General features: G+C 43.3%; 1 protein-coding gene across 2 annotated transcripts in view; it reads right to left on the bottom strand.

Moving 5' to 3' along the window:
* Positions 1 to 25,733, bottom strand: part of NID2 (nidogen 2) — a 60,060-nt gene extending 34,327 nt beyond the window's left edge. For both annotated transcript variants that reach the window (XM_033108639.1, XM_033108640.1), the window contains exons 1-4: positions 25,387 to 25,733; positions 24,417 to 24,725; positions 15,906 to 16,138; positions 10,154 to 10,902 (exon numbers count right to left, since the gene is read on the bottom strand). In XM_033108639.1, coding sequence (XP_032964530.1) covers positions 10,154 to 10,902; positions 15,906 to 16,138; positions 24,417 to 24,725; positions 25,387 to 25,617 — 1,522 coding nt within the window. In that variant the 5' untranslated portion in view covers positions 25,618 to 25,733. The remainder of the gene's footprint in view (positions 1 to 10,153; positions 10,903 to 15,905; positions 16,139 to 24,416; positions 24,726 to 25,386) is intronic.
* Positions 25,734 to 27,455: the final 1,722 nt, after the last annotated feature.

Below are 27,455 nucleotides of genomic sequence, written 5' to 3'. Positions count from 1 at the left end.
TTCCAAGCGGTAGTAGAGAGCCGGGCCACAGTCACATCTCCCCTAGAAAGCCACAGTGGACCAGAGTAAATGGAATGCTCCAGTAGCAGTTCCTTCCATCTGTCACTTATTCTGCCCATTAGAACAAAAAATAAAGTGAGTTATTTGTGTCACCAAGAAACAAAGGAATTGGAGCACATACCATTGTCCATAAAGGAAATGGCCAAAGGGGTGGGATATGGCTGGGGGTGGGTAGTGATGGACAAGAGTGGGCTTTCTCCCCACCCTGGGGGTGATGCCAGTCCTACACGTGACCACCAGGAAGCAAAGGGGCCGTGCACACCTCTGCCGCTGCACCCCGAGGAGCTGGAGTTGGGTGGAGCCTTCAGCAGCATGCTGACAGGCAGGGTAGCCAAGAAGTCCAGTGATAGACTCTGATGCTGCCGTGAAAAGCCAGCTCCCAAGGAAGACAGATACCTTACTCTTCGGAATAACTTGGTGGCAGTTGTGTTTCAGGTCTAGGTCTCGAAAGCAGGAAACCAGAGCGGAAAGGAAGTTTTTGAAAGATCAATATTTACCCAGTATTTCAGTAGAGAACAGAAACAAAGGATGTAGCTCCATATATGTAATAATATAGCCCCATAAAGACTTGTATCAGCAAGGAAAAACAGAACAAAGTTAACATTGAAATAGTGCTTAATATAGGCCAGATACTAGTCTATGAACTTGAACTCTTTTAGATTCCCTAAGAGCAAGAGACTGTTTTTATCCCTGCTTTGCAGATAAACAAGGTGAGGCACAGATTCAAGTGACTTTCCTGAAGTCACACAGGCAGTAGGTGGCAGAGATGGGATTTGAACCCAGGAGTGTGGCTCCAGACTTTTCATAGCCGCGCTCTGGTATCCCTCCAGTGGAAACCAAGTATTAATCCATACATCATGAGAGCTAGGTTAAGGGTCTGATCAGGTGTCTGGGGTTAATCAGCAGAAGCTTCAGCAAGAAAGGTTTGAGGCATATTTTTATAAATCAGGCTTAATAGTAAAGATAGCAGAGATTATCCAGATTTCCATCATGCTGGAAAAAAAGCACAGGTAAAAAGAAGCGAGAGTAGCTGCAACAGCATTAACTTTTGGACACTGTTTGACAGCTGCTTACAGGTTCTTGAGAAAGCAGCAAACAGATATGTTGGCAGAACAGATAATCTTGACTCAAGTGGAATATCTGACTAGGAACATAGTGAGAATGAAGTTGGTGACTCAACAAGGCCTTGATGACACAGCTGAGAAATTCCAGTTTGATAAAAATAGAAAATGAGGCCTAACCTTCAACATTAAAACAAACCAAAAAAAAGAAAACCAGGAAAGCGTCAAAACTTAAGGCAGAAAAAAAAACACCAGAATGGATGATAAAAAATATTATGTGGTTGCTGTGCAGAGAGCTATATATCACTGTCTACCATTGGTCTAAGAAAGGGGAAAATCCCAGGTTAAGTGAAAAGAAATGAATGTTAACTCGCACACGTCCGAGTCTCGGGTTTCTCCAGCTCCAAGTCCCAACTAAGTGTAAAGAAGCAGCACCTGGAGGGACTTGCACGCTTGTGAGTGTGCTCCTGGCCTGGCTGCCCTCAGGGCTCTCCATCCAGAACACAAGGGAACAGGGCAGCAGCGGGCCCCACACTCTAGGACTTGACTGCAGCCCTGGCTCAGGAGGCTCCGCAAAAACCACAGAAATGCCCTGTGTCGGTCCCAGTTTCCTCACCTCTAAAATCAGGCCAGCACCCGCTTCTCATACCTCATTGCTAGAAATCACAGCATTTGACATATTTCTGAGCACCAAGGTGAAAAAGCAATCTGATGCAGGTCTAAGGAGTAGTCATTTTCGGGAAATTCAGGTAAACATAAAACCAAGCTCTAATACTGTTCTGCCCCAAATTAAGGAAATGATAGGTTTGCATTATATTCCCTTTATTTGTTATTTTGTGAAGACTTGTTCTCCAGCCCAATTCCTATTCTAAGAGTGGATTATGAAACAGGGAAAGATGGGGTGGAGGAGGACTACAGATGTGGAGAATTAGGTTAATTGAAATAAAAAACTAGGTCTAGGCAGGCCTTTTATATGGTAAAAAGATTCACAGCAATGCAGCCAGCAACTTACAAATGCAACTGTGCAAAAGTCCAAGCTGATTGGTATGCAGACTGCATTTTTCTAACAAAAAATAACAATTAGGCTCCCATGAAAGGCTATTATGAGACTGAAACTATATAATTATGATGGTTTAAATTAGTTATTGGCAAGCTGGACTGGGGACCTTTTTAAAAGATTGTGTGTGTGTGTGTGTGTGTGTGTGTAATATTGCATTCTCAGGATGGGACTTACTGAGCCAAAAGCACAAGCCCAGCCTTCCAGGCCTGGGAACAGCCAGCCACACTAGGGCAAGAAGATGGGTTCACTCTCAATCAGAGGGAACTCAAGGCTCCCTTTAGGACTCCTTTTCCATGTCTGCTTTCACTCAGATTAACACTTAGTGTTGGATTGTTAGGTGAAAAGTAAATGCCTGTTGCAATTTTCTTTCATTCATTCAGTAATTCAAGAAATATTCATTGAGCATTCACTATGGGCCTGGCACTGGTCTAGGAAATTAGGTCTATAGCAGGGAACAGAGACAAAAATTCCTGTTCTAAAGCTCACATTCTCCTAGGTAGCAGTTAATAAACAGGTAAATTATTTAATATGGAGTATGGTGTCAAGGGCTCTGCAGAGACTTAAATCCAGGAAGGACAAGAGGGCTAGAGGGGGCAGGTGACTTCTCGCCTTTAAATTTTAGTCAGAGAAGGCCTTGGGAGAAGGTGACTTTTGGACAGAGGCCTGGAGGAGGGGAAGACAGTGGAGGCCGGGACACCTCGTCTGTCAGACAGGTGGGGCCTGTGGGACAGAACAGGGAGAGAAGGCAGAGAGGTTACCCTGGCCAGTTTTCCTAGGGCCTTTAGGTTATAGGAAGGATATGGGCTTTAGCTTCTGGAGGGTTTTGAACAGAATGACATGGTCAGACTTCTGGTACCTCAGGAATGAGCCAGTGCCCTGGTAATAGGAAGTGCTGGTGGGGAGGAAAAGGGACCACACCTGGAGTATTTTGAAGGTAGAGTCGACAGGATTTGCTGATGGATTGGATGGAGGGAGAGAGCGGGGAGAGAGGGGATGGCAGGGAGAGAAAGACAGAGAGACAGGGAGAAAAGGAGAGGGAAGAGGAGAGGCAGTGTTCGAAGAGAGGCGAGAGAGGAGAAGGAACGAGAGAAGGAAAAAAGAGAAAGAGAGGAGTCCAGTGATGGTCACATCTTGGTGTGGGAAACTGGAAGGGTGAAGCTTCCACTTACTGAAACAGGGAGACTGTGGACAAGCAGGTTTGAGGGAAGAGCAGTTCTAGCAACAGCTTCCAGGAGGCAGGTAAGTTCGACCTCAGCTCTGATAGGGATTTATCCCTTCAGCAAGTGCTAGTTAACCATTCAGAGGGAGCCTGCACTTCTCCCCAGGGACTCAGGGAACCATTATATCAGAATTACCTGGGATACTTGTCAAAAATGCACATTACCAGCGGACACCTAAGACCTACCAGACTCGATGCGTGGATCCCAGGAATATGTGCCTCAGCCACTCCCCAGGTGATTCTCAAGCCCACTGAAGTGGGATGTTCAGGATATTCACAAACTTTCCATTTCTGAACTAGAGAATGCCCATTCGTGTAGTTAATGGATTTCATCTGACCTGTTAGCAGCTCCTGGGGCAGGCGGGATTTCAGGCAATGGGCTCTCGTTTATTCCTGGTGAGCTGAGAAGGGGATGTCAGTGCTTAGGCCCACTCAGGCCTAGATCCATAAGCAAGCAACGTGAAGGTCCTTTAGTGGAGGTAATGAGGTAACCCAGAAGCCAGGTGCCTTCCCTGACAAGGGAGGAGAGAGCTGGACCTAGAAATGTGATCCCATGGGCAGCTATTGATCCAGGGCAAGAAAAGCTGGACTTCTGGCCAATGTGACTTCTCAGATTCCTTTGGAATTGCAGGTAGAGTCAACGATGCTGAACTACTTGAAGGTGTGGCATCAGTGGCTGGATCCCAGCTGGATGAGATACGCACTGAGCATCTCCAAAAACAAAATGGTATTTTTTTTCCCAGTGGTCATTTATATGTCTCTTTATATCATAGTTTTGAATGTATTTTCACATACTTCTTCCAATTCTGGTAAGGAGATATTATCTCCATTTTACCGATAAGAAAAGTGAAGTCCACAGAGATTATATGATCTTCTGGTTCTAAATCCCAGGTTCTTTCTGTTACACCAGCAGTACTTACGTGTGGTGGGCTTCAGAATCACCAAGGAACCTGGTTTAAAATGCAGATTCTGTGTCGGAAGGTGGAAATGGTGCATGAAAATCAGCATTTCAAACAATGGCCCCATGTGGATTAGATGCAAGTGAACTAGTGCCTACACTTTGAGAAACAGTTTTTATTCCATGGCTTCCTTTCTCCTGAATTTACTCAAGGGGCAGGCTATCTTACAGATCCTCAGGGGACCCACTCTGCCAGGGAGCTCCTGTTATGGAAAGCCAAAATGACAGGAACAAGTGTGCTGGCATCTCAGGACACAGGGGGAGGGCAGAGAGCCGCCAGGTTTGAATGAGCTCAGTGTGCAACAGCTTTGTTCACAGAGGTTAGACAGCTGCTCAAGGAATCTTAACATGAGGATTTTGAAATCTCATTTTTTTCATTTAATGCTTTTTTACTCTTCTCATATCCTTAATAGAAAGAAAAATGGGGTGGGGATACATAAGAGGAAAAAAAGCAAAGGCACTGCCAAAGTACTTGACACTTGTCCTAATTAGGAGTTTTTCACAAAAATGGAAAACTCTGCATTTGCTCTGATCCATCCTTCAATCTTCATTTTTCCAGAAACACTTAAGCACTTGTCTTCAGCCCCGGGTCGGCCCTTCCTTCACTCAGAGCTCTGGTCCAGCCACGTGGGAGGCAGGCAGGCTCCCTGGCACAGACCGAGTTCATTTGAGAACATAAGGGGGATGGAGGGTTTCCTGCATCGGGCTGCCCCCGACAGCTGGAGTGACTTTTTAACAACTTCTGCTACCTCAAGTAAAAGGACCCACATTTCCACTGCAGGACAGATTTTTCTGTTTTCCTATCTCCTAGAATGATAGACTAGTAAGAAAAACCACATCCAACTTTATAATGAAAAACAGCGGTGTGCTTTCTGCTCCAGTTTTCATGTTTGTTTATTTTTGAGGTATATGTGTGGTGCACAGTGGTGCTGGTTAAGCAAAGTTATTACTATGCTGATTGGGAGCAGGGGTTTATGAGGTCTGACAATTAAGTTTGCGAACTTGCCACCTTGCACTTACATTGGCAGCACTGTACAAACAGCTCGCTAAGGTTTCATAACCTTGGTATATCAGTGTCTCACAGTTGTGTTCGTGTTGACATGTGGTGGTGCCTTGCTGAGTGGCGTTCATTATTGTTGTTTCGCATGCTTTCGAGTATTGTCACGAGAATGTCTGAGCTTGAATTAGAGCAATGAACAAACATTAAATTTCTTGTTAAACTTGTCAAGAGTGGAAGTGAAATCAGGGACACGTTAGTCCAAGTTTATGGGGATAATGCCATGAAGAAAACGGCAGTGTACAAATGTACTAAACGTTTTTCTGAGGGGAGAGAACACGTCACTGATGAAGAGAGGTCAAGGTGGCCAGTAACGAGCAGAACTGACAAAAACATTGCAAAAATTCGTCGCATTGTGCATCAAAATCGCTAGCTGACTGTGAGAAGCATAGCAGACTAAGGAAACATCGATAGAGAAACAGTTGGGAAAATCTTAACTGAAAATCTTGTGATGAGAAAGGTGTGATCGTACGAAGGTGACCGTAGTGATATTCATCAGTGAGGTATGCAGCACTTCTTCTAGCATGAGTTCGTGAACTTAATTGTTAGACCTTGTACATCCAGTGTCATGATACCAACAGGCTCTCCCATGCAGGTCTTCACAGGAATGGGGGCCCTCCTGCTCACAGACCCTGGAGTTGCACCCAGAGAGGGGTTTTCCTGCCTGGAAGTCTGGATTGGACAGCAGAGCTCCAGTTCATTCCAGGAGAGAAACTGCGTGAGCAACACATTCCTGCAGCCTTTCTCAAGGCCAAAATTAGAGTTGGACTAGAAGCCACAGGGAAATCCTGTTCCCAACTGGGCTCTCCCAGCATGACTGCCATCTAAGGGAAGCAAGAGGGTCCCCGTAATGGAGCATAAATACCCTGAGGTTTCTGCAAGCCAGGTGTCCCTTCCCCTTTCTAATTCATCATGCAGACTGAGGTTAGACTGAGCTCCTCACAGTAATATAGGGAAGGGGCACGAGGACTAGTTTTACAGAAGAAGGAACTAGGAGGCTGGATTCCAAGCCTGCCACCTACATGCTACCAGACACAGAACTCAGGCAGACGTTAATCAATCACATAGAACAGACCATCCGAAGCAAAGACATTCTACTGAGCAAAGAGATTCCATTGCAATGGCCAGTCCCATGATTAAACCTATTACAAAATAGGCACAGGCTGTACCTTACAAAAGTTAAAGGTAAACCTGACCCTAGTCTTCTTGTACCTTGCAGAAGTTCCCCGTACAAGATATTGTCCAGGGAAACAAGAAACACATATAAACCCTACCCCGACAGGGAGGAGGAGATCCCTCTTCCACGAACAATTAGAGATTGCCATTCTGTCTGTGGAGTGGCCTTTCTTTTCCTACTTACTGTCTGTGAAATAAACTTTTACTTTAAACTCTATATTGGCTCATGTTTGAATTCTTTCCTACGTGAAGCCAAGAACCGCTTGGCCCCGGGCTTGAGTCCCCACTCCGGCTGATCCACCCCACTGGCATCAACAGCACCACCTCGGCAAGTTTAAGAACATCTAAGACCCTGTAGGTCACCTCGTTTCTGCTCCCCAGATACAGGCATTCCCTATCCTGGTGAGCTGTCGCCCTCAATGGCAGCTCCTCTCTCACGTCCACCCCCCTCAACTCACTCACACACACTCTCTCTTTCTCCATTTCCACCTCTGCAACCCCTTTGTCCAGAATAGTTCCCCACCTTTTCCCTCTCTAAATTCAGACTCTGATCTCCAGGCCTGGCTCAAGCCCCTCCTCCCTCACGACAACTTCCCTGACTTGATACACGTGGATTTGCTCTCCGCTGTGTTACCTGACAGCTTATTTCCTTGCCGTCTTCATCTACCTCTTACTTAGACAAGTCACACAGTCTTTCCAGGCCTCAGTTTCTTCCTCTGTAAAATGGGAAGGGTGATAGTATCTACCTCACAGGGCAATTCTGAGGACTGTGATAGCACGATTTACAGCCAAGTTCCTTCTTAGAGTCCCCGTGGGCTCTCAATAAATGCCAATGAGAACTCCTACTGGTGCCTTGGTCAGATATGGCACATGGAGGGTACTCGGGTACCTTTCTGATTAGACAACAAGCTACTGGAGCTCCCTGGAGAAACAAGACACCTCAGACAGGAGACGCTTGCACGCCCATTTTATTGCTGGTTCTGTGATCTATGAAAACAGAACAAAGCAAATCATATACTTGAGGCCAGAACTAGAGTGTGATTGGGACATTCCTGCCGGGTATAGACATCATCTGAAAAGCATCTAGATTTCTCAACAAAAGAATCCTTAAGGGAAAAAATTAAAATAAAAAGAGAAGGGAGCGATATCTGGGGAGACTTTAAATCTTAACTTAATTTCTTGTTTTAGCAAGATGACTACTACAAAGCTTAAAGGAGAAACTACAATTCATTGGGTAAAGTATTTCCTGTGCCCAACTGTAATGCTCACAACTACTTAATGAGGTCTACATTTCCTCTCTTTTAGAGCTGAGAGAAATGACGGGCAAACCGAGCACATCGTCTTGACCCAAACCACAAAGCGGAGCTGGGAATCAAGCTCAAGTCTAACTAACACCCAAATCCATGTTCCTTCACTCCATCAGTGGGAAAAGCCAGGCAGGGTGAGCCATGGTTGGGCAGTTAGTAGGCGATGCTCCGTGTCTGTGCCACCCCTACCCACCAGCTTTCCCAGGGAACATCCACTTTTGCCTGATAAACCTCTAAGACCTCAATGTTTCATTTGAAGAAAAAAAAAAAGTTCACTGACCAAAACGAAAATATCTAACAACTGCAGGATCCTATACTTCAGTCTTCCTACAGCCTGAGGTGAAAACGGAGGCTCACCTATGTTCCCTCTCTGCTTTCAAGTTTTAAAGGTTTCCCTTTCTGCTCTCTAACATGGTGGTTGCTGATCTTTTGCTCCAAGGTTCAAAAACTTCAAGTTGGATTTCTTCCCTAAATGTCTCAGTGTGTTAACCAGCTTTTTCATAAGCATGTTACCATTTCCAAGATGTCAGTAGTAGAAATCCCCAGCAGCTGATAAATATCACAGTTCATGCCCCAGAAGGGTTATGGCTGCTGCCTCCATTCTCTGTGGCCAGTTCCCTAATCTCCACTGTTACTCCAGTGATCCCAACCTCTTTCCTCTTCACTCTTCCATAAATCACTCCATGGGTCTGCTTTTTAATATTCCAACCTCTTCCCAGGGCAGGAAATCAAAAATGAAAACACCATTTTGGAATACATCTTGACCTCAAAATTCCTCTGCGAAAAATCTTTGCTACTTGACTCTAAACTTTCTTTAGATACACAGAACTTATGCTGAAAAGTCAGGAGGTTGTCAGAAGGGTCTGAAGGTTCTGAAGCCTTTCAATAAAATTCACATCTTCAACTTGACAGAAACGTGGCCCTTAGGTACAAAGTAAGGCACAACTATTTAACAAGCCCATTCCTTATTCTCTACCCATCCCCCACACCATTCCCACTGCTATAAATTTTCTGTAATTAGTAACAGCGGTCACTATTTACTAAGCACAAACTAGTTCAGACACTAATCTAAAAACACTAGTATCTCATTTAATCCTCTCAACAAATTTAGGAGAAATCAGAGACTTGGGGGTTGTTATATAAGTTGTCTCATGTCACCCAGCAAGGAGCATGGCAGCCAGGATTCAAACCTAAGTCTGACACCCACGCTCTCACTGTAATCATTACACAACATCACTTTAGTCACAAAATAGTTTCTTCCCTCCTGAAATGAGCCCTTCTTCAAGCAATTTCGATACCACAACCGAAGAACCCAGAAGACCCTCTTTGCTAGGTCAACATGTTTTTACTGCAAAAAGGATGGGAAACAGAAAAGGTGGGAAAAAAGGGGGGAAAAAAAGGAGGTCTTGAAGAATGACTTCACCTCTGACCTCTTTCCTCCTATTAGAGGTTAGATGAGCAGTCCCTGGCATAAATGAACCGAATCTGTAGTCAGTTTTCATTCATGTGTTGACATCCCTGACTGGGAAGAAAGAACTGACATGACAAGACTCAACTAGGAAGAGAAGGTGACATGGGCTCCGTGTCTGTATTAATTAACCACTGCCTCTTCTCAGTGTTTCTCTCCTGGCCCCTCACCCTAGTCAGTGAGTCATGAAATGAGGACAAGGCTCCTGGGAGGTGAATACCACAGCTGCACAGCCATGAACCAGAAATGAAAAGACACAGGTGGTTAGCAATTTTGTTTTCCCCATGGGTCTCCTCTCCCACACACCACCAAGTAGCTCTAACCAAGGGAAGCACAAGGGTTGTCCCGTAACAGAGTAAGAAACTGGAATGTTCATCTGAGCCAGCATGACTAGCCACTTAAAACTAAAGCCTTCCGCCCTTCATCACTGTAATGTGTATGAAGCCTCAGAATGTTTTACCTTTGCTGAACTTTCAAACTGAAATACTTCATTACACTTGAGAGCGGAGCTGGCACGAGCAACCCAGTTCTTCCCCACTCGCTTCATGAGGCCCATGTTTTAAAAAAACATTATTAATGGTCAAGAGATTCCAAACAGAATTTGCCTGCCAAGATGTATTTGGCAAAAGAAAGATACTCTATCTCTTGAAACATGGATTTAAAAATCAGTTCCAATCTTCTTTTTGCTAAACTTTTCACGTACTCGCATGAGAGAAAAATCATGACTTTATATAAAACCAGCATTTTTTACACGGAATCTTAGAGCCCAGTTTTCTAACAAACTTACCCTCAGTGTTGGATCTGATGTCGTCTTCTGCCCCTACCACGTGTCTCCCGTGATCCCATGGTGGAGTGTGACCTGGCACAGGGTAATGGGGTAGGACCATCTCTCTTTCCGGGTGGGCTGGAGGGCCATCCCTTTCTGAAGGCGGTGCCCCTCCATCTGGATGAGGCTGCATGTTTCTGTTTTCAAGGTAGGGAAGTGGGGTTTCCCGGGAAGAATAAAGTGAATCTCCTTCTGTCTCTGATGCAGCCAGGTCTCTGGTCCCTGGCTGTTCAGAAGATTCCACTTGGCCTCTTCTATGAGGGACATCTATCTCCCCCACAGGCCTCCTCTCTTTGATTTGAGGGTCCACGGTGGCAGATTCTGTTTCAGGGTAGAATGGCCAATAGCTAGGTGTTGAATGTGGCAAAGGGGAGGCCAGGTGGTTATGTGAAGGAGTGACACCAACTCCGAAAGGCCTTGAATCAGCTTTTGAGGGGAAGGAAACATCGATATTGCTGTGGCCATTCGACACCAACTCTGTTTCACTCGGGGGGTATTCAACTTCCTCCTCATTCTCATCGTAATAATCCAAATCGTCCTCAGTGTAGTCGCTTTCCAGGGCTGCAGCATGGCTGAAGGAATGTTCCAGCGGAGCTGAAGAGCGGTCTTTGGAAAGGTCTCTTCCAACTGTTGCTGGCCTGACATTGTCCAATGCGGAGGTGCTGCCAATATGAAAAGCCCACACTCCAGGAATCCCCAGGTTGCTGTGTCTAAATAAAAAGGAACATTCCATTATAACAAAAATGTCCATTCACCACCTTCCTACAAAGGTAAGAAATTTATTTTAAATAAAACTGAAAAACTATTAAGATCAGATTTACTGGTATAGAAAACCATACAAAACGAGACTTCCATGGTAACTAAAATGATAATACTGGAATTTTGATGTAAACTACCTCTTATTTAACATTCAATTCCAAAGGCTGTGTTTCAGAGAATGCTAGATCATCAAGTTATAATCAAGTTACATGCTCTATAATCCACATATTTTATCTAAAATTTAGCTGTTTGGAAATACATAGGGAATGCAGGAATATTTTATCCTGCCGTTACTCTTAACACAATCAAAAAGACATATGCTTAAAAATTTTTGCCAAACATTTAAATAATAACTACTACGTGCTTTTGAGAGTTAGTTATGTGCCAAGTGCAAAGTTGGGGCAGTGACCATACCCAATTTGACAGAGGAGAAACTAGGTTTTGAGAGGCTAACTAATCTTAAAGTCACATAACTAATGCTTGACAGAGCTTGGACTAAAACTCACCACCAACATCAAAGCCTATACTGTATACTTGGGATTCACATTATTAGAAAATAATAATTATTTTATGTTATATTATTTTATGTCAGAAAACCAATCACTGTAATCAATCAGCATCTGAATTATAGTAACTCAACAGAATGTTAAAGACATTTCATTGTTTAGTCACATGCATTAATCAATTAACGAATTCACAGTGAATGAATGTTGAGTCAATATAAAAAAAAAATTAAAATATAAATGTGCCAGTCTGAAAAGTGTTGAGTAAATGCAGAACAAACTTAAGGAGAAAATAAGAAAGTAGTTTAATCAAAACAACACAGATCATAGGGGAGAGATGTTCAGAAACATCTGGAGACCAAGAATCCACTCGGTTTTCCACTGGAAAAGAACATGGACTCTATTCAGTCCTCCAGACATCCCAACGATCCATTATTCTAGAGCCACTGATACATTCTGAAGAGAATAACTACATATAAGATTTCTAAAAATAAGGAAAAACTTGAATAAACAAGGGTCTGGCTAGCCTGAATACACCAGTTTGTGTATTTCTCTGGTGTATGTACAAAATACCAGTCTCAGAGTCTGATGCTAGGGGATTTCCTCAGAAGTCAGTCAATGAGGAATAAAAGTCAATGACAAGTTAGAAATAAGTTAGAAATTCATTGAATCCTATAAGGACAAGAGACCGTCACTCAATTGGGTAGATGCTCATCATATTCATATGGATTTCTATAGCAGCAATACATTTCAATACAATTCCAAGGATGTTCCCCCTTCTCTCTCAATCTCTCCGTGTGTGTGTGTGTGTGTGTGTGTGTGTGTGTGTGTGTGTGTGTGTTGTGGTTGTTATTGCTGCTGCTGCTGCTGTAATTCACTTAGGGAAACAGGAATCTAGAAGCAAAACTGTGATCTTTTGTGTAATATGCTATATGTGCTAAATATGCTCGGTTAAGTTCAGAGAATTAATGTTGATGTTTCTTGACAAGCAAATAAGGAACACTAAAGCAGATAAGAGAAGAATCCTGAAGATCTGAAGATACTGAGTTTATTATCACATCAGAGGTGTTGCAGCTGTGAAATTTCTTCTTGATGTTAAAAACAGAAAACTATAAAAGCTTCAAAGACTAGGAAAATACAAATTATGGCAGATAAAAGCAAAGTAAAATAACCTTCTAATTAAATGTAAATCACTATCCTGGCTTTTGTCATTGTATATGATGGGAAAGTAACCAATTTGAGTTTATCCTAAAATCCAAGGTCATTTGGAAAGCTTAATGATAGAAAGAACTTAATTTATTTCCTAGAAAGAAAAATAAGACTACAAAATGGGATGACAGTGTCTTCCTTCCTGAGATGTCAGGAAGATTAAGTTAGAAAATCACATCAAATGCTTAGCATGGGGCACTGCACGTAATAAGTAGTAACTACTATCTTACAGGATATATAAAAGTAAGTCTCAAAAACGCAAATGTGTACATTCATACTTAAATTTGCAGAAGAGTTATGACAAGCACACTATGAATTATATAATTTATGACCTTTGAGCTTATAATGATGAGACAAGTTTGAGAAAGACAAAGATTCCACTGACAACAAATTAACTTTATTCTTTAGAGATATATACTGAAGTATTTAGAGTGAACGGCATGATGTGTGCGATGTACTTTAAAATACTTAAGCAAAAAAAGAAAAAATGATGAATATGGCAAAATTTCAATAACTTAGACATCAAGATGCATTTGGGTATTCAACTAGCTATTCCCTCCACTTTTCTGTATATTTTTGAAAACTTAAATAATAAAAAAGTAAAATAGAAGATTGAATTGAAGAACATTTCTGTAATTTGGAGGTGGAGGAGGCCTTTTGAAGAACAATACCAAGACCTAAAATCATAAAGGAAAAGACCAATAATTATGACAACCCTCACCTTAACAACTTCTAGATCATTAATAAGTTCAAAGATGAACAACTGGATAAAAATATTCACAGTATATGAGAGGACTGATATCTTTACTATAATTTTTCTTATTTATAAGAGTTCTTTGTAAATCCCCAACAGAAAATAGCAAAGGATATGGACAGATACATCACACACACAAAAAAGAAAGATAAATGGCTATTAAACACATGAAGAAGTATTCAGTTTTACTAGTAATCAAAGGAATTAGGGTGAAAATACAAACATTTTACACCTACCAGATGCATGAATAGTAAAAAGAATAGAAGCTTTTAGGGAGCAGACACTGTCAATCATAGCTCAACATTATTGGTGAGGATATGAGTTGGTGTAACGTTTCTAAAGGGAAATGTGTTAATATATATCAGAATGTTAAACTGCATATATCTTTTCTCACCCATTCTACTTTTAAGAGAAATGAGAATCTGAGCAATGTAGATTATGCAGTTTACTGCAACAATATTTATAAAAGGAAAAACCAGAAACAAGTTAAATGTTCATCAAGAAGTTATTGTCTTAATAATAGAGGATCCATATAATGCTATGTTTTATAGCCTTAAACTGATAATATAAACAGATATTGTACTAAAAGAGGGCCTAAGACAGTGATAAATGGGAAAATGCCACATGTATAGCAAAAGAAACATTTTGGTTTTTAGAATTTTTTACATATACCTAAAATTCTGGAGGGACTGTTAACACTGGTTAGCAGTGATAACGGGTAATTTTTACTTTTATTTCACATTATTCTGCATTGTTTGTATTTTATTTTATTTTTAACAGTAAGCATGGGTTACAATTAAAGAAAAATCCCTCTGTTAATCATAACTATTCTTCTCTGGTCAAGTTAACTCAGGTTTCTGGGAAGCATCAAAGATAAAAATGAGGGAAGGTATAGAGGGAAGGAAGTAAATGGAAGTGTGTGTGTGTGTGTGTGTGTGTGTGTGTGTGTGTGTGTGTGTGTGTTTCTGTGTGTTATGTTTTTAGGGGTCTTTATGGCTGTGATGGAATAGCACAACTTCTTTTCCCACAGGCTTTTTAGCGCCTACTGCCTCCTGCACCCTGTGTATGTGTTAGTACTTATTCTAACACTCTGGAATTGTTGATTTATTTCGTCTGTCTACTAGAGGACAAGTTGCTAGTGTGCAGGGCCGGTGCCTTAGCCATCTTTGCCTATCAAGTGCTTGGCCCTTTGTGAGCTCTCGAGAATATCTGAGGAGCAGAGACCCTGTGGGCTCCAGGGTAGATAAGGCAGGTGGACCCCAGGGAGAGAAAGCAAGGAGCTAAGTTTTCTCTAGAGTCGAGTCTCAAAGGCAGCCTAGATGGAGACCTAAAGATGACCAACGTGAGTCCTAAGAATGGGAAAGAAGACCAGGGTTCAGCATAAAATAAGTAGTTCAGAGCTCCAGATTTGTGCTTGACTTTCGGCTTTGCCACTTAAGAACAGATTATAGCAACTTCACTTCCCTAAGCTCATTTATAAAATTGAGAAAAGAGTGGACTTTACCTCATAGGATTCCTGGGAGTTTTAATGAAGACAGCTTCTGGACTGTTTCTCATAACGTTTGTCAAATCGTAAGCTCTCTATACATGTCAGCTCTGAGTAACCATATTTGGTTGTGGGGCCCTCTCTCCGGTAGCTGAGCAGAGCAGATGCCATGCAAATGTGTAAGGAATATCCAGGAATAATGTAATGAAACTCAGAGAGAGTGAAGGGAGGATAAGTACCCAAAGTGTTCTGTCTGGCTTCTAGACCAGTATTCAGAAGTTCAGAAAGGACTAAAAGCAAAAATATGTGTTAAAGCCCTGAAATTAATAAACATCAACAGATGCTAACCCCTATACTGGTGTGATGTGGGCTGACAAAAAGTGAAAGGGCTTATTATTGCACTCGCAAAGTAAGCCACTGATGGGACCGAGGAACGCGCTCAGTCCTGGTGATCTCGTGGAAAACCAATCAGTACAATTTCATATAATGAAGCCACAGACAAATCCTGAGACTTCTAAAAATCTACCAATCTCTTTGTTTCCCTAATTACATTACTGTTGACTTAACTTTTAACACGTATCTGTCTAAAAGACTAAATCACAACATCCCCTGTGAAATAATTAACCTGGAAAAACCTCAATCGGGACTGTCCTATTTCTGGGTATTTTTAAGTGTTTCCAAGAGCAATGTTTTCCATAGCAAGTCTCAGTGGCTCTGCAAATACACACACACACACACACACACACACTCACACACACACACTCAGACACACACCCTTCTGTTTCAGGTATCTACAGCTAATAGATCAAGAAAAACAAAGGACCTTTTATATTTTGGTGAACTTGCTCCTCTCAGGGTCTAATCCAGTTCTGGTTTTGACTTGATGCCTTGCTTAGAAACCACCAAGGTATCATATAATGGTCTTATGGCCACTCAAGTTTGGGTAGCTTCTAAGGGTCCTTACATTCCTACAGGAAAGGACTTAAGCCCTATGGCACTTACTGGTAGAGGTTTTTCACAGATTGTTCAGTGCTGGTCAAGCTGAAATATGGTCCCTCTCTTTTCAGGTCATCGGCCTCCCCTCGGCAGAAGCCCACCCGGGCTGGAAGTTCGAGCTGGACATTGTAGGACTCTTTGGGGCGGGTTCCAAAGAACTGGAGGCCATTGGCAGGATAAAGAAAGAGGGCGTAGGTATCAGACTCATCAGATGCCAAAACTGCCTGAAAAGTATTCAGCTGTGAAGAAAAAAAAAAAAAGAAATATTCTTAATAAAACAAACAAGAAAAAGACCAGAATGCCAGAATGCAAGCAAAGCATCATAAAGTACAAAGGAATCTTCGCCTTCTTAGGATTTCTCCAAATTGTTTTTATACATAATATTCACTTCCTCTTCGAATTACAATATAATTTTATAAGTATATTATTATTATTATCTTTTACCAATTTAGATTAATAATTGAAACGTGCATAGGTAAAAAAACAAAATAAAACACGGGTTAAGAAAATAATATCTTTTAAGATTTCAAACATCTCTCATCCAAATCTCTTTTGGAGCTGAGAGCAAATAGCAAACGGAACTTGTACATTCCCACCATCACTGCCCTCGCTTACTGCCCTGGATGCTCACCTGGACCATTCATTCCTTCACCTATTTATTGAACGCCCGTTGTGGGCAGGCCCTTGGTGATCAAAAGGCCTCCTTACTGTTCTCACAGCCTCACTCTCTTTTCTATCTATCTTTTCACACCAACACCAGAGTTATCCTACCGTCATTTCAAAATGAGGAAACAGAGATACAGGGGCTAATGGACCTGTCTAAGGTGAGGTAGCTAGTTCGGGGTGGCGGGCCACCCAGCGCAAGTCCATGCCCCGCACCACTAGGCCATCCTAACTATTCCTGAGCATGCCATTTGAGGCGATGTGTAACCTGCCCCAAACTTCTCTTCCCAGGTTCAGATTGGGTGCATCTCCATCAGACTATTTAATATTCCCCATGTGTCCCGTGTACTCTGATGCTTCCATATTTTTACTCAAGTCTCTCCGGGCCTGGAAACCCTCCTAACCTTCTAGTGCTGCCCCGCTGGGGTGTTTTGGGATTCCCTGTAGATTTACTTCTGCGCTCCATGACACCTTTGTGGGTGTTTCTAGTTAGCATTCACCTCATTTTGCCTGGTTAGCAGTTTATGTGTTTGCGAATTCCATTCGTCAGTTCATTTCTACATTCATTCAAACAGCCAAGTGTCCACTGAGCACCAGACATGCTTGGTCCTGAAGAAGCAAAGGAGGAGACTCTGTCTCACAGCTTAGGAGAGGGAAACAGCCACAGCTGCAATTCTAGCAGAGTTATTGAAGGAGGGAGTAGAGGCCACTGAGCAGGGTATGTGCCCAAGACCTCGGGTTGGGTGGGGAGGCATCCCAGAGGCAGCCTGGGAAGACTAATAAACACAGCAGGAGCCAAAGCAGCCCAGAAAGAGAGACCAGGAGCTGAATTAGCCATGAAGTCCACACCCAGGTCCTTACAGAATCACTCCTTAAAGTTCAGTTTCTCTCAGATTTTCACAAGAAGACTTTTTTGCCTTCATGTACATCCAGCTATTTCCCCCCTCTCCCAGAATGAGAACACTTCTCTCACTAAATACCTCTCCTTTTACAAGAACTGGGGAACTGGGGAGATATTTATAAAAACCACTGCTTCCTAAATAATGTGACTGACAAAAAGTATTTACCAGTAGGTAGTATTGTCTCCCCATTTTGCTACACAGATAAAATTAGGCTCAGAGACCAGAATACTACACAGTTTACTACATAAAGCAGCCAACACGAGGAACACGGCCTGTATTTTGATCTGTCTGGGCCCTTCCCCATATGGTGCTCAAGCTCTTCCTAACGTCAACTCTTCCTTTCAATGTTTAATTTCAAAGTACAGTTGTGAGGTTTTGCTTATAGGACAAAGAAACTCAGGTGTGAAATGCTTTTCAAGAAAAAACAAAACGCTACAACCTTTCTTTTAGTCTCTCACATAGAAAAGGTCACCTTGCTTGGCTTTGCTCCTTGCTTTTCTTTCTTTAAGTTCACAAACTTAAAGTTAAGGAGTGTGTGGGGGGGTGGTGGGGGTTGGAGGGAGGGAACGGGGGGGGGGGGTGCTAGTATATTTATTGTTGTAGTTGTTGATTGTTTCATCAGCAAAGCTTGACTTTTCCAAAAACAAAAGGAAAGGGATGTTTTCTAGAATTTCTCAAAGCTGGGAAGCCAGAACTTCTGCCAAATGTAAACAAAGGCTGTTCTGCCTCATGTCTATATGTAATACAGAGGGTGCCAAAAAAAATGTGTACACATTTTAAGAAAGGAGAAAACTGTATTAAAATTGTAATACTCAATATATACCAGTAACAAGAGATGAATACAAGTCACATCTGACTTCTGCAATTACAAGAGGTGCTCAAAGTGGTTACCATCAGCATAATTTCAATCGTTCTTTTCCTTTCTTAAAATGCGTATACTTTTTTTGGCACCCTCTGGATATACTACATCATCAATTAATGTTGATTCAACAACATCAGAGTTTTACTTTAGTCAGAATAAATAAAGTTCAACTAGGGAAAGAAAAGTACTCAAGGAAGGAGAAAGAAACTGTTTCCAAAAGCTAAGCTTTCAAAGCTCCTGGCATTGATTGTCCACAATAAATGTGAGATAGGAAAAAAATCCTTGCTCTAAGTTTAGAGAAATTCTATGAGATAAGGAGGGCCTACAGATTATGAAGGAATAGAAGGGGATGGGGCAGGAAGGCAGGGGGAAAGTGAACAGAGCTGTGAAGGGAAGAGTCTGGCTTTTATGGTGGTGTCTGGGTATTTAGCACTTAGTTTTATTCTTTCAGTTAGTCAACAAATTCATTTCAGTGAAAATGTATTCAATGTCTTTTACAAGCCATCCCTGAGACAAGCACTTATTACAGGTGGCAAGCATTTAATCTACTTGTCTCCACTGAGACTGACAAATAGAAGAAGAATTTTAAATAGACTTTAGGATCCCACAGTGCACACCAAAAGACTTTGGCTGTTTAAAAACCATCCACACACCAAATGATCACTTTTAAAGTTCTCTTTCAGTGCCACAAAATTCAACAACTAATTGCTAAAGAGTTCCCTTCATGAAGTCCTGAAGGGCTGCTCCTTCCCCCAAAGCACTCCTTTCCTGACTTCCAGACCGGAAAGGTCTTCACATTCCTAGAGACAAGCCTTTGCAAGAAACCTACATGCACTGTCTCTGAAGGGAAAATCTCACATGGGCTGCCAAACCCCACAAAAGGGTCATCAGTTCTCAAATCTCCCAGAGAGGAGACAAGGGGCCTCCATGGAAGGAGGAGCAGCACAGAGAGGACCAGGGTCAGTGGCTGCCAAGCTTCAAGGTATCCGCCATCCTGTTATCAGAAAGAGAGAAAAGCCAGAACCCTCAGCAGACCAGGCAGAAGCAGGTATAGGGCATCGCCCGTCAACGCTGACCCGACACTCGGCAGAGTAAAGCTGATGGGTACACAACATGCCCATCAGAATTCCTAATTTTTTTCAATTCATTTAATTAATTTCAGTCATCTAGCAAAAATTCAGAACCTTGCCATCCCTGTCCCAAAGGGATTTGCCTATGGTGGCTTACAAAAATCACAATGAAAATTAATCAGTAGGGGGACTCCTAAAGGGTCACAAAGTTCTCTTTTTTATCTTGCTTAGGGTCACATGCTCTCTGCAGTTGTTGTGTCGCTGACTTCTGGCCTCCAGTGTTTGGTGTCAATATTAACCTCCATTCCTTAGTATAATTCTCCATCTCCTGTTACCTGTATGACAGTCACATACATGACTTTCCCTTATTCATTTTCTGTCCTAAATCCTATAGATCCCGCCAAACATCCAAAGATAAATGCTTAGTGCTATCACATCCCTAATGTTATGTGCTTTCAGACACTTAACCTTTAGCAAAACTTCAGCCTTTCTTTAACGAATTTCCTTTTCTATCTTTATTCTCTCTGTCTTCAGAGCTATGTCTCAGACTCAGATTAAACTCTTTCAGATAGACTGCGAACCTCCCCTCTTCTGGGCATCAGCTCCAGAAGTCACAAAGTTGTAACAAAGTCCTGCTTTTACCTCTCACTCTCTCTCTGTGGATCCAATGCCCTCCGTCAATGACTATCATCCTTTGAAATGAATCCACGTGACTCAATGTCTACATTGAGGTCGCCAAAGTCCAACATCCTGCTCATCTTATGTTACTACCCCACAAATCCTGTCATCCATTGTTCCAGCCTCAGTTCTCCCAGCCTTCTCCCAGGATACTACCTAGCTCAGAACAATCTCTCCTGCTGCCTCATTCTCAAGATCCATTCTTTCAGCTCTTTCTGTCCAACTTAAAATCCAAGTCAAGAAAACATTCTCCCATAGATCTGTGTAACCCAGTTCTCTATAACCCCCATCCCTCAAACAATAACAAAACAATACTCTTGCCCCCACCCCCTCAAAAAAAACAAAGCTAAAGTCATCACTGGTCCTCTTTATGTCTCCTGTCAATAAGTTCTTTGAAGGTCAATACCGTGATTTCGTTGCTCCGTGAAGTACCTTCTTTACTCCGTGAAGTTCAAGGAGTCCCAGATTAACTGAATTGATAAACACTATTTGTTCATACTATTTTAGATGTAGTTACATCTTGACATTCCTGCAATATCAGCTACAACATCCTGTCACACCCATGAATATCCAAGGGCAACAAGTGAAATTGTTTTAAATGGTAAAGATGCCACTCCTCTGATGTCTTCAAGTTTCCATTAACTTTGCAACATAAGGTTAGTATGTCCAGTTTTAAGAAAGCCACGTAGAACTCACACAGTCCTTCAAGCAAGGTAGAGTACTGTTTGCCAAAATCTACCTTCAAAGAACTATTAAAACAAGAAGTCAAGTCACAGAGCTCTTCAAAGTAATCAGAAGCTTCAACATGGGTAATTGAAAAAACATACTCTCTCCAAACAGAATCCTCATTTCCTTTGTCAATGAAACAAATTCTGAAGCCAGCTCAGCATATGGCAATGTCTGACGATTGATTTTAATTGGAAAAGCAAAAGAGAGATGGAATCTACAAATCTTCCCGCATTCCCCACCCAAAAAAGCCCAGATGGAAATTGCAATTCAGAAAACCTTGTATTTAAAGAGTCCTTATATAAAGGACTTGAATCACAGCATCCTTATAAGATAAAGAAATAAAAGAACCAGAACCTGGTCCCATCAAGCCAACAAAGGTGAACACAGATTGGCCACGCCAACTAGGTGTAAGGGACTACAGTGGCTACCTTAAAATGTCACTTTAGTTAATTATCACAACAATCCTGTAAGGTAGGCAATGCTACACCATTTTACAGGTGGGGAAACTAAGACTGAGTCATTGCTTCCAAAATCACTGGGTAACCTTTCATAAACACTTTTTCTTTCAAAAATGTTTTTATCTTTGTTATTGTTGTCTTCACAGCCAGCTTGAAAGTTGGGTAAGAGATACATTATTCCCATGCTACAGATGAAATTGAAAAAAAATAATTAACAAAGTCACCTTGTCTATATTGTAATTTTTGCTTTCAAATAAGCCCTGACAAAATTGGGACTTAAAGCTATAGCGTGATTTCATCACTCCAGAGCTTCTGTGCAACTACTCCTCTCCCCTATTCATCTCACTCAATTGAACTTTTTTTTATCTGTTGAAAAAGTAAGACAGATACAGCTGATTCTCTCCAGAGTATTGGAATACTAATTTAGAAGTAATGAGACCTCAATAGTGTCCTTGGCAGCAGATTTCATTCCAAATTCATTCTTCCTTTGAATGAAATATGGTCCCAAGGACTCTTATGGTACTAAGATGACATCAAGACAATAAAACTCCAGTCTTATTTATTGGAAGTCTTTGGAAAAAGCACAACTATTGTTGTGTCTATCTTCATCACTTGTGCCAAGGGGATGGGTCTTGTGTGAAAAGTCTGGGTAAAAGCAACAACAACCAAAAAAATAGTAAGTATCAGGAAATCTGTGTTCTTAACCTGTCTTTGCCTCACTAAGAGCAGAATTCTGGATAATAGCATTAACTTCTATTTGCCATTATCTGTGAAATGCAAAAAAAAAGTCTTGTACTTATAGGATTGTTGTGGGAAGACAGTATGATAAAATATTGTTATCAGAATTAAAAGGATAGCTTGAATAAACAACCTGTATTGTAAGTGTCTAAGCAGTTGATCTTTTCTTTTATGCCCTCACCTTCTTAATACAGAGCTCAGAAAGAGCTCTTTTACAAAAAAAAAAAAAAAAAAAAAAAAATCAATCCCCTGCTTAAAATCCTTCGAAGTCTGCCCAGTGCCAAAGAACCAAGTCCAAACTCCCAGCACAGCATGATCTGGCCCCACCCCATGGTCTTTCCAGCCTCCTGTCTCACCACACTTCCTCTTCAGGAATAATATACCTCATGTAATGCCCCAGACACATTCTACTTTACATCACATGGGTGATATATCAACTCAGATTCAAACCTACTTCCTCACTGAAACCTTCCCAGATCACGTCCCCTAACCAGGGAGTGTTAGAGTTAGTCTCCTTAAATCAAGATGCTACTATATTTATCATATTGAACAAATAATCAATGTCTTTACTAAACTATGAGATCCTTGGAAGTAAAGAATATGTACTTGCATCGTGACTATATCAGTCCTGACATACAGCAAGTGTGCAAAAAAGTTTGTCGGATGAATAAATTTCAACTATGTTTATTTAAGTGTAAATTACCCCTATATGAATATGCCATATATAAGATACATGTTTTTAAAACAGGCTGGAAGAAAATACAAAGTATTAGCAGTGGTGACCTCTGGTTGGTGAAATAATAAATAATGTTTATTTTATTATTTTAAAATAAACCTACTTTTTATTATAGATGTGTTATACTTAATTTTAAGTGTTTTTTACATTTATAAACAAAAATGAATGAATGCAACATAATGATGGGGCCTTACTTTATTCAACTTTTTGCAACCCTCCACCTAGCTCAGTGCACCCTGCACAAAGGAGGTGCTCAATATATTTGTTTGAATTGAATATATTCTGTTGAATTGGATAATTAAAACATCAAATCATATATTTAAAAAAATTATTCAATAAACAAAACTAGATGTTGCCTGACAAAAAAAATGAATGGCAAAAAATCATAAATTCAAACACTTTTTATTTCTAGATATTCTTTGCTTAGTACCCCCTTCAGGAACTATTTCTCTTACAGAGCACAAAACAAGAATGACCACCATCTTGAACTACTCAGTGAGAATGGACAAGCTACTTAATCTCTCAGGGAGGAGAAGTGCCAGCTTTCTGTAGCTAAGAAACACTTTGATGAATTCAAATAGAGATAAATTGTAAGAGTTTCAACCCTCGGAGTATGACACTTTAGATTCAGGTCTAATTTCATGTAAGGAAGCCCTTACTTACTCTAGGAATGAGGCAGTCCACCATTTGCCAAGCCACCCTGGCCCCCACGTAATGTCCATTTGGAGTACTTTAAATGTTGCTGCCAAGCCTGAAGACTGGAAGCTTGGGTTGTTTAACTTTCTCAGGTAGAGACCATAAAACAAATGGAGGACAGTCTCCTGTAAACTAGGGGGCATGTAACCTGGTACATGGAGGGCAAGTTGCAAAGTGACCAAGAACCTTATAAAAAGTGCATCCTCTCGGGCCCCCCAATTCTACATCCTGGAACGTCAACTAAGGACATGCATAAGGATCTAGTTTTAAAAAAAAAGTGCTTCACAAAATTATTTATAATGAAAAACTGGAAATAACCTTAATGACCACTAGGCACAGTGGTAAATACACTGGATAAAATATCACGCAGACCTTATAAATGATGCTGTAGAAATGGATTTACCGACATTTAAACATATTCACAATATACTACATAGTGGGGGGAAAGCAGGCTACAAAACAGTATGTGCAGTGTGAACCCATCATTGCTAATAGACAGTGACAGATAAATATAGATATTGATAGGGAAAAATCCTCTGGAAGTACACAGAAAAATGTTTAACAGTGGTTATCTTTGAGTGATAGGAAAATGAGTGGTTGTTCTTTTTAAAATTGCCTGTATTTGCTCATGTTTTTCTTTCAACAAACATATAATTAGAAATAATTCTTGTATATTTAGAGGTGATTCTAAAAACAACCAACCAAACAGTAAAGCACCTTGTGTTCTGAAGGCCTTCCACATCTGCACTGGGGCTCTCTTATCCCCTAAGCACTTTCCTTTGCTAGAAGTGACCACCTCTCAGGTCCTCAGTGGAAGCCTGGAGACTTCACTTCCAAGCCACTGTAGCCCTGGTGCCACCAAAGGATACATCAGGTTCAGCGCCAGGGCAGATTCAAAAACCTCCAAGCCATTCCCTGGGTTCCAGCCTAGAATACAAGCCTATCCCTCAATTGGCTCAGCAGCCAAGCATCCCTTGTCACTCACCTGTCCCGAGGGCGGCATCCCGCGGGTGGCCTCCTGGTAGGCGCCCACCTGCTCCCAGGTGGCCAAGAAGGCGTGGGTAGGGGTGAAGTGCGCTGCTCGGCGCGGGAAGGCTGCGCGCACATAATGGGCGGCCAGGCCCAACACCTCCGGAGAAGTGTCCTCGCGGTACAGGACTCGGCCCCTGCCCTGGCTCGTGTCGATGTCGGCCAGAAAGGGAGCAATGGCCGGGAAGTCCGTGGGGAAACCATCGTCCACATACTGGGTCTCCCTGGGGAAGTCCTGGGTGGAGATGATGCCGTTGGTGCCCACCTGGGAGAGGAACGGGACAAAAGGGGGACAAATGGTCGCTTCGCTGCAGGAAGCCACGGGCGGCTACCACAGGTCCAGACCTGCGCGACCACCCTGCTCCGCATGAAGGGAAGGGAACCGCCCCAGGCATGAAGCTCCCGCTTCCCCATCAGCTGGGAGCCCGATTCCGGGTTCAAGGCGACCAGCGCAACTTCAGCCACTGTCCTACCAGCCACTCCTACACTACAACGCGATACTATAGGTCCAGGAGCCCCCAAACTAGTTCTTATATCTTCTCACTTCCCGCACAACCCCGGAGAAAATCTTGGTGTCCGAGGAGGGAGCACCTCAGCTCTGCAGACGTGCACAGCCTTCTAGCTGTCCTAACTGGAAACCCCACCGGCCGCCCGAGCACCCCCACCTACATTTCTGCCTCAGACACTTATGTGGCTGCGAACAGTTCTTGCTCTCTCCCTCGAGGTAAGGAAAAGCAGCGGGTCTGGCAGCAGCATCGCTGCAAAGCCAGGTCCCACTCCAGGGGCGCTACGGGACAGCCAGGCGTGCGGATCATTTCCTTCCCTCCGAAGACACGGGCTCGGTGAGAACCACACACTACACAGACCCCTGGGAAGAAGCTGCTAGAAATCTGCCGAATCCCGCACCCAGAGGAGGCCGAACTTACGTAGAGGTAGCTGAACTGGGCTTCGTAGAAGCGCAGGGGACTCGCCAACTTTACGGCGGCTGAGCTTTCGTCGTCGCCTTCCTGCAGGAGCTGGTCCCCCCGCGACTGCCCGTAGGGGAAGAGGTCTACTGGGTACAGCGCCGCGGCCCTGGACAGCTGCAGCAGCAGCAGCAGCAACGACGGCGGAGGCGACAGCAGCGCCTGCCGCCCAGCCGCCCGGTCCCCCCGCATGCTCGCTTAGCCCCTGAACTGCTCAGTCGCACAGCGGTCCCAGCCCTGCCAGCCAGCCCACTAGCGGCGCCGCGCCAGTCTCCAACCTGGATCACCGCGGGCGCCCGGGTGGGGCGGGGCTCCGGCCCTCCCCAGCACGTTAACTGGCTGCCGCCCTCGGCCAGGGACCAATCACGGACTCTGAGAAAGTTCGACAGCGGCCCCCACATCTGGTTCTCGTTAAATGTTTTCTAAGGCAGCAGTGACGGAAACGGCCCCGCTTTTACCCCGGGCGAGGTAAAAGCCCCCGGCCGGGGCTGCCCCAGCTGCTCCTTCTCCTCCGCCTCCTCTCCCCGAGACCTCCCGGGGTCACTCCCGCCCTCCTGTCGGGGCTGCCTCGCGTTCCCCGCGAGCCCCGCCCCCGGGACCAAATGGCCCGCCAGGTCCGAAGGCAGCGTCGCTACGGGAGATGACCTCAGCGCGAACGGGGCCAAGCTGCCAGGGCGGGGTTGTGTGGTGGAGTTAAGGTGTGCGCCCTGCCCTGGGGTCCTGGGAGCCCCTGGTCCTCGAGGCCAGCCCTCGGGCCGACAAGCAAAGGGACATTGTCGCACTCTCACCCTCTGCAACCGCTTTGCTCCATCCAGAGACGCCCTGCCGAGAAGTGCGTCTTTGTAGGAAGCCGAGGGGCTGATTCCTAAGTTCCGTCCCCCTCCGGGAGGACTGGGCCACTCGGCCGAAATGCTCACCAGTCCGGGTCGAAAGCGCTGTTTACCTTCCCCGGGGAAAACCGCACCCGGGAAGAACATGAAAAGCGACTGTGTGTGATCGGCTCCGTTTGGGGCATGCGATGAGGCATCCCTTTTGGGCACTAAGCAGAAATGAGCGAGGCACCATGGTGGTGGTGGGGGGGGGGGGTGACCCTGGGTTCTCTCCCCACTGCCTACAGGCTTCGGAGCTGCCTTTGCCAGTGGACACGGAGGTGGAACCTGAGCCGCTCCGCGGGACTGGAAACCGCACAAACCAGCGCGCGGGTATGGGGGAACCCCATCCACCCTAAACATTCCCTCTGCGAAGCAGGAGCCAGACAAGATTTTATTACCACTTTTGTTATCAACAGTTGACCTTTCCCGGATAGTCTGTTTTCTCTCTCCAGCCCCCGCTGGGGTCCTTGGTGGCAAAGGTATTTAAAAAGAAGGAAAAAAGCAAACCCTTGCAATTGCCTCCAGGGACGCTCAGAAGATAGATTTCTTTTTGTGGGTGTTTATTCCAGTTGTACAAATCCTCTTGGGCCCCCAGGGCCAAACCCTAAAAACTTTGATGATATCAGCTTATGAGACTCACAGAATCCATACAAAACGGAAAATTAGCCAAAGCCGTTTGCTTCCTCAGACCATGGCGAGTTATGTATTTGGTGTTACAAAATGTATTTCAGCTTGCACATGTATGTTCTTATTTCTTTGGGGGATAGGTATTTTCATTATCCTGAGGAAATGAAGGCTCAAAGACATGAGGTGACTTGACTTGCCCATGGTCACCTAAGTTACTCCTTAATATGAAATCCTGCACTGGTTCTCCCGCTTTTCCAACTTTCTCAGCTGAACAACATCATCATCATCATCATAGCCAACAGTTCTTTGGTAGTACCGTGTTTCCCCGAAAATAAGACCTAACCGGAAAAATAAGCCCTAGCATGATTTTTCAGGATGACATCCCTTGAACATAAGCCTTAATGCGTCTTTTGGAGCAAAAATTAATATAAGACCCGGTCTTACTTTTAGGGAAACATGATAATAAGCTATAAGTTAGGGGGTCAGGCAGACCCTAAGATGGTCCCCAATAATGCCCATTTCCTGGTGTTC

Source organism: Rhinolophus ferrumequinum, chromosome 6 (assembly GCF_004115265.2).
Source record: "Rhinolophus ferrumequinum isolate MPI-CBG mRhiFer1 chromosome 6, mRhiFer1_v1.p, whole genome shotgun sequence".
NCBI classification, from domain to species: Eukaryota; Metazoa; Chordata; class Mammalia; order Chiroptera; family Rhinolophidae; genus Rhinolophus; species Rhinolophus ferrumequinum.
Note: the sequence above shows the minus strand (reverse complement) of the source record. Positions and strands in the feature narration are given on the sequence as shown.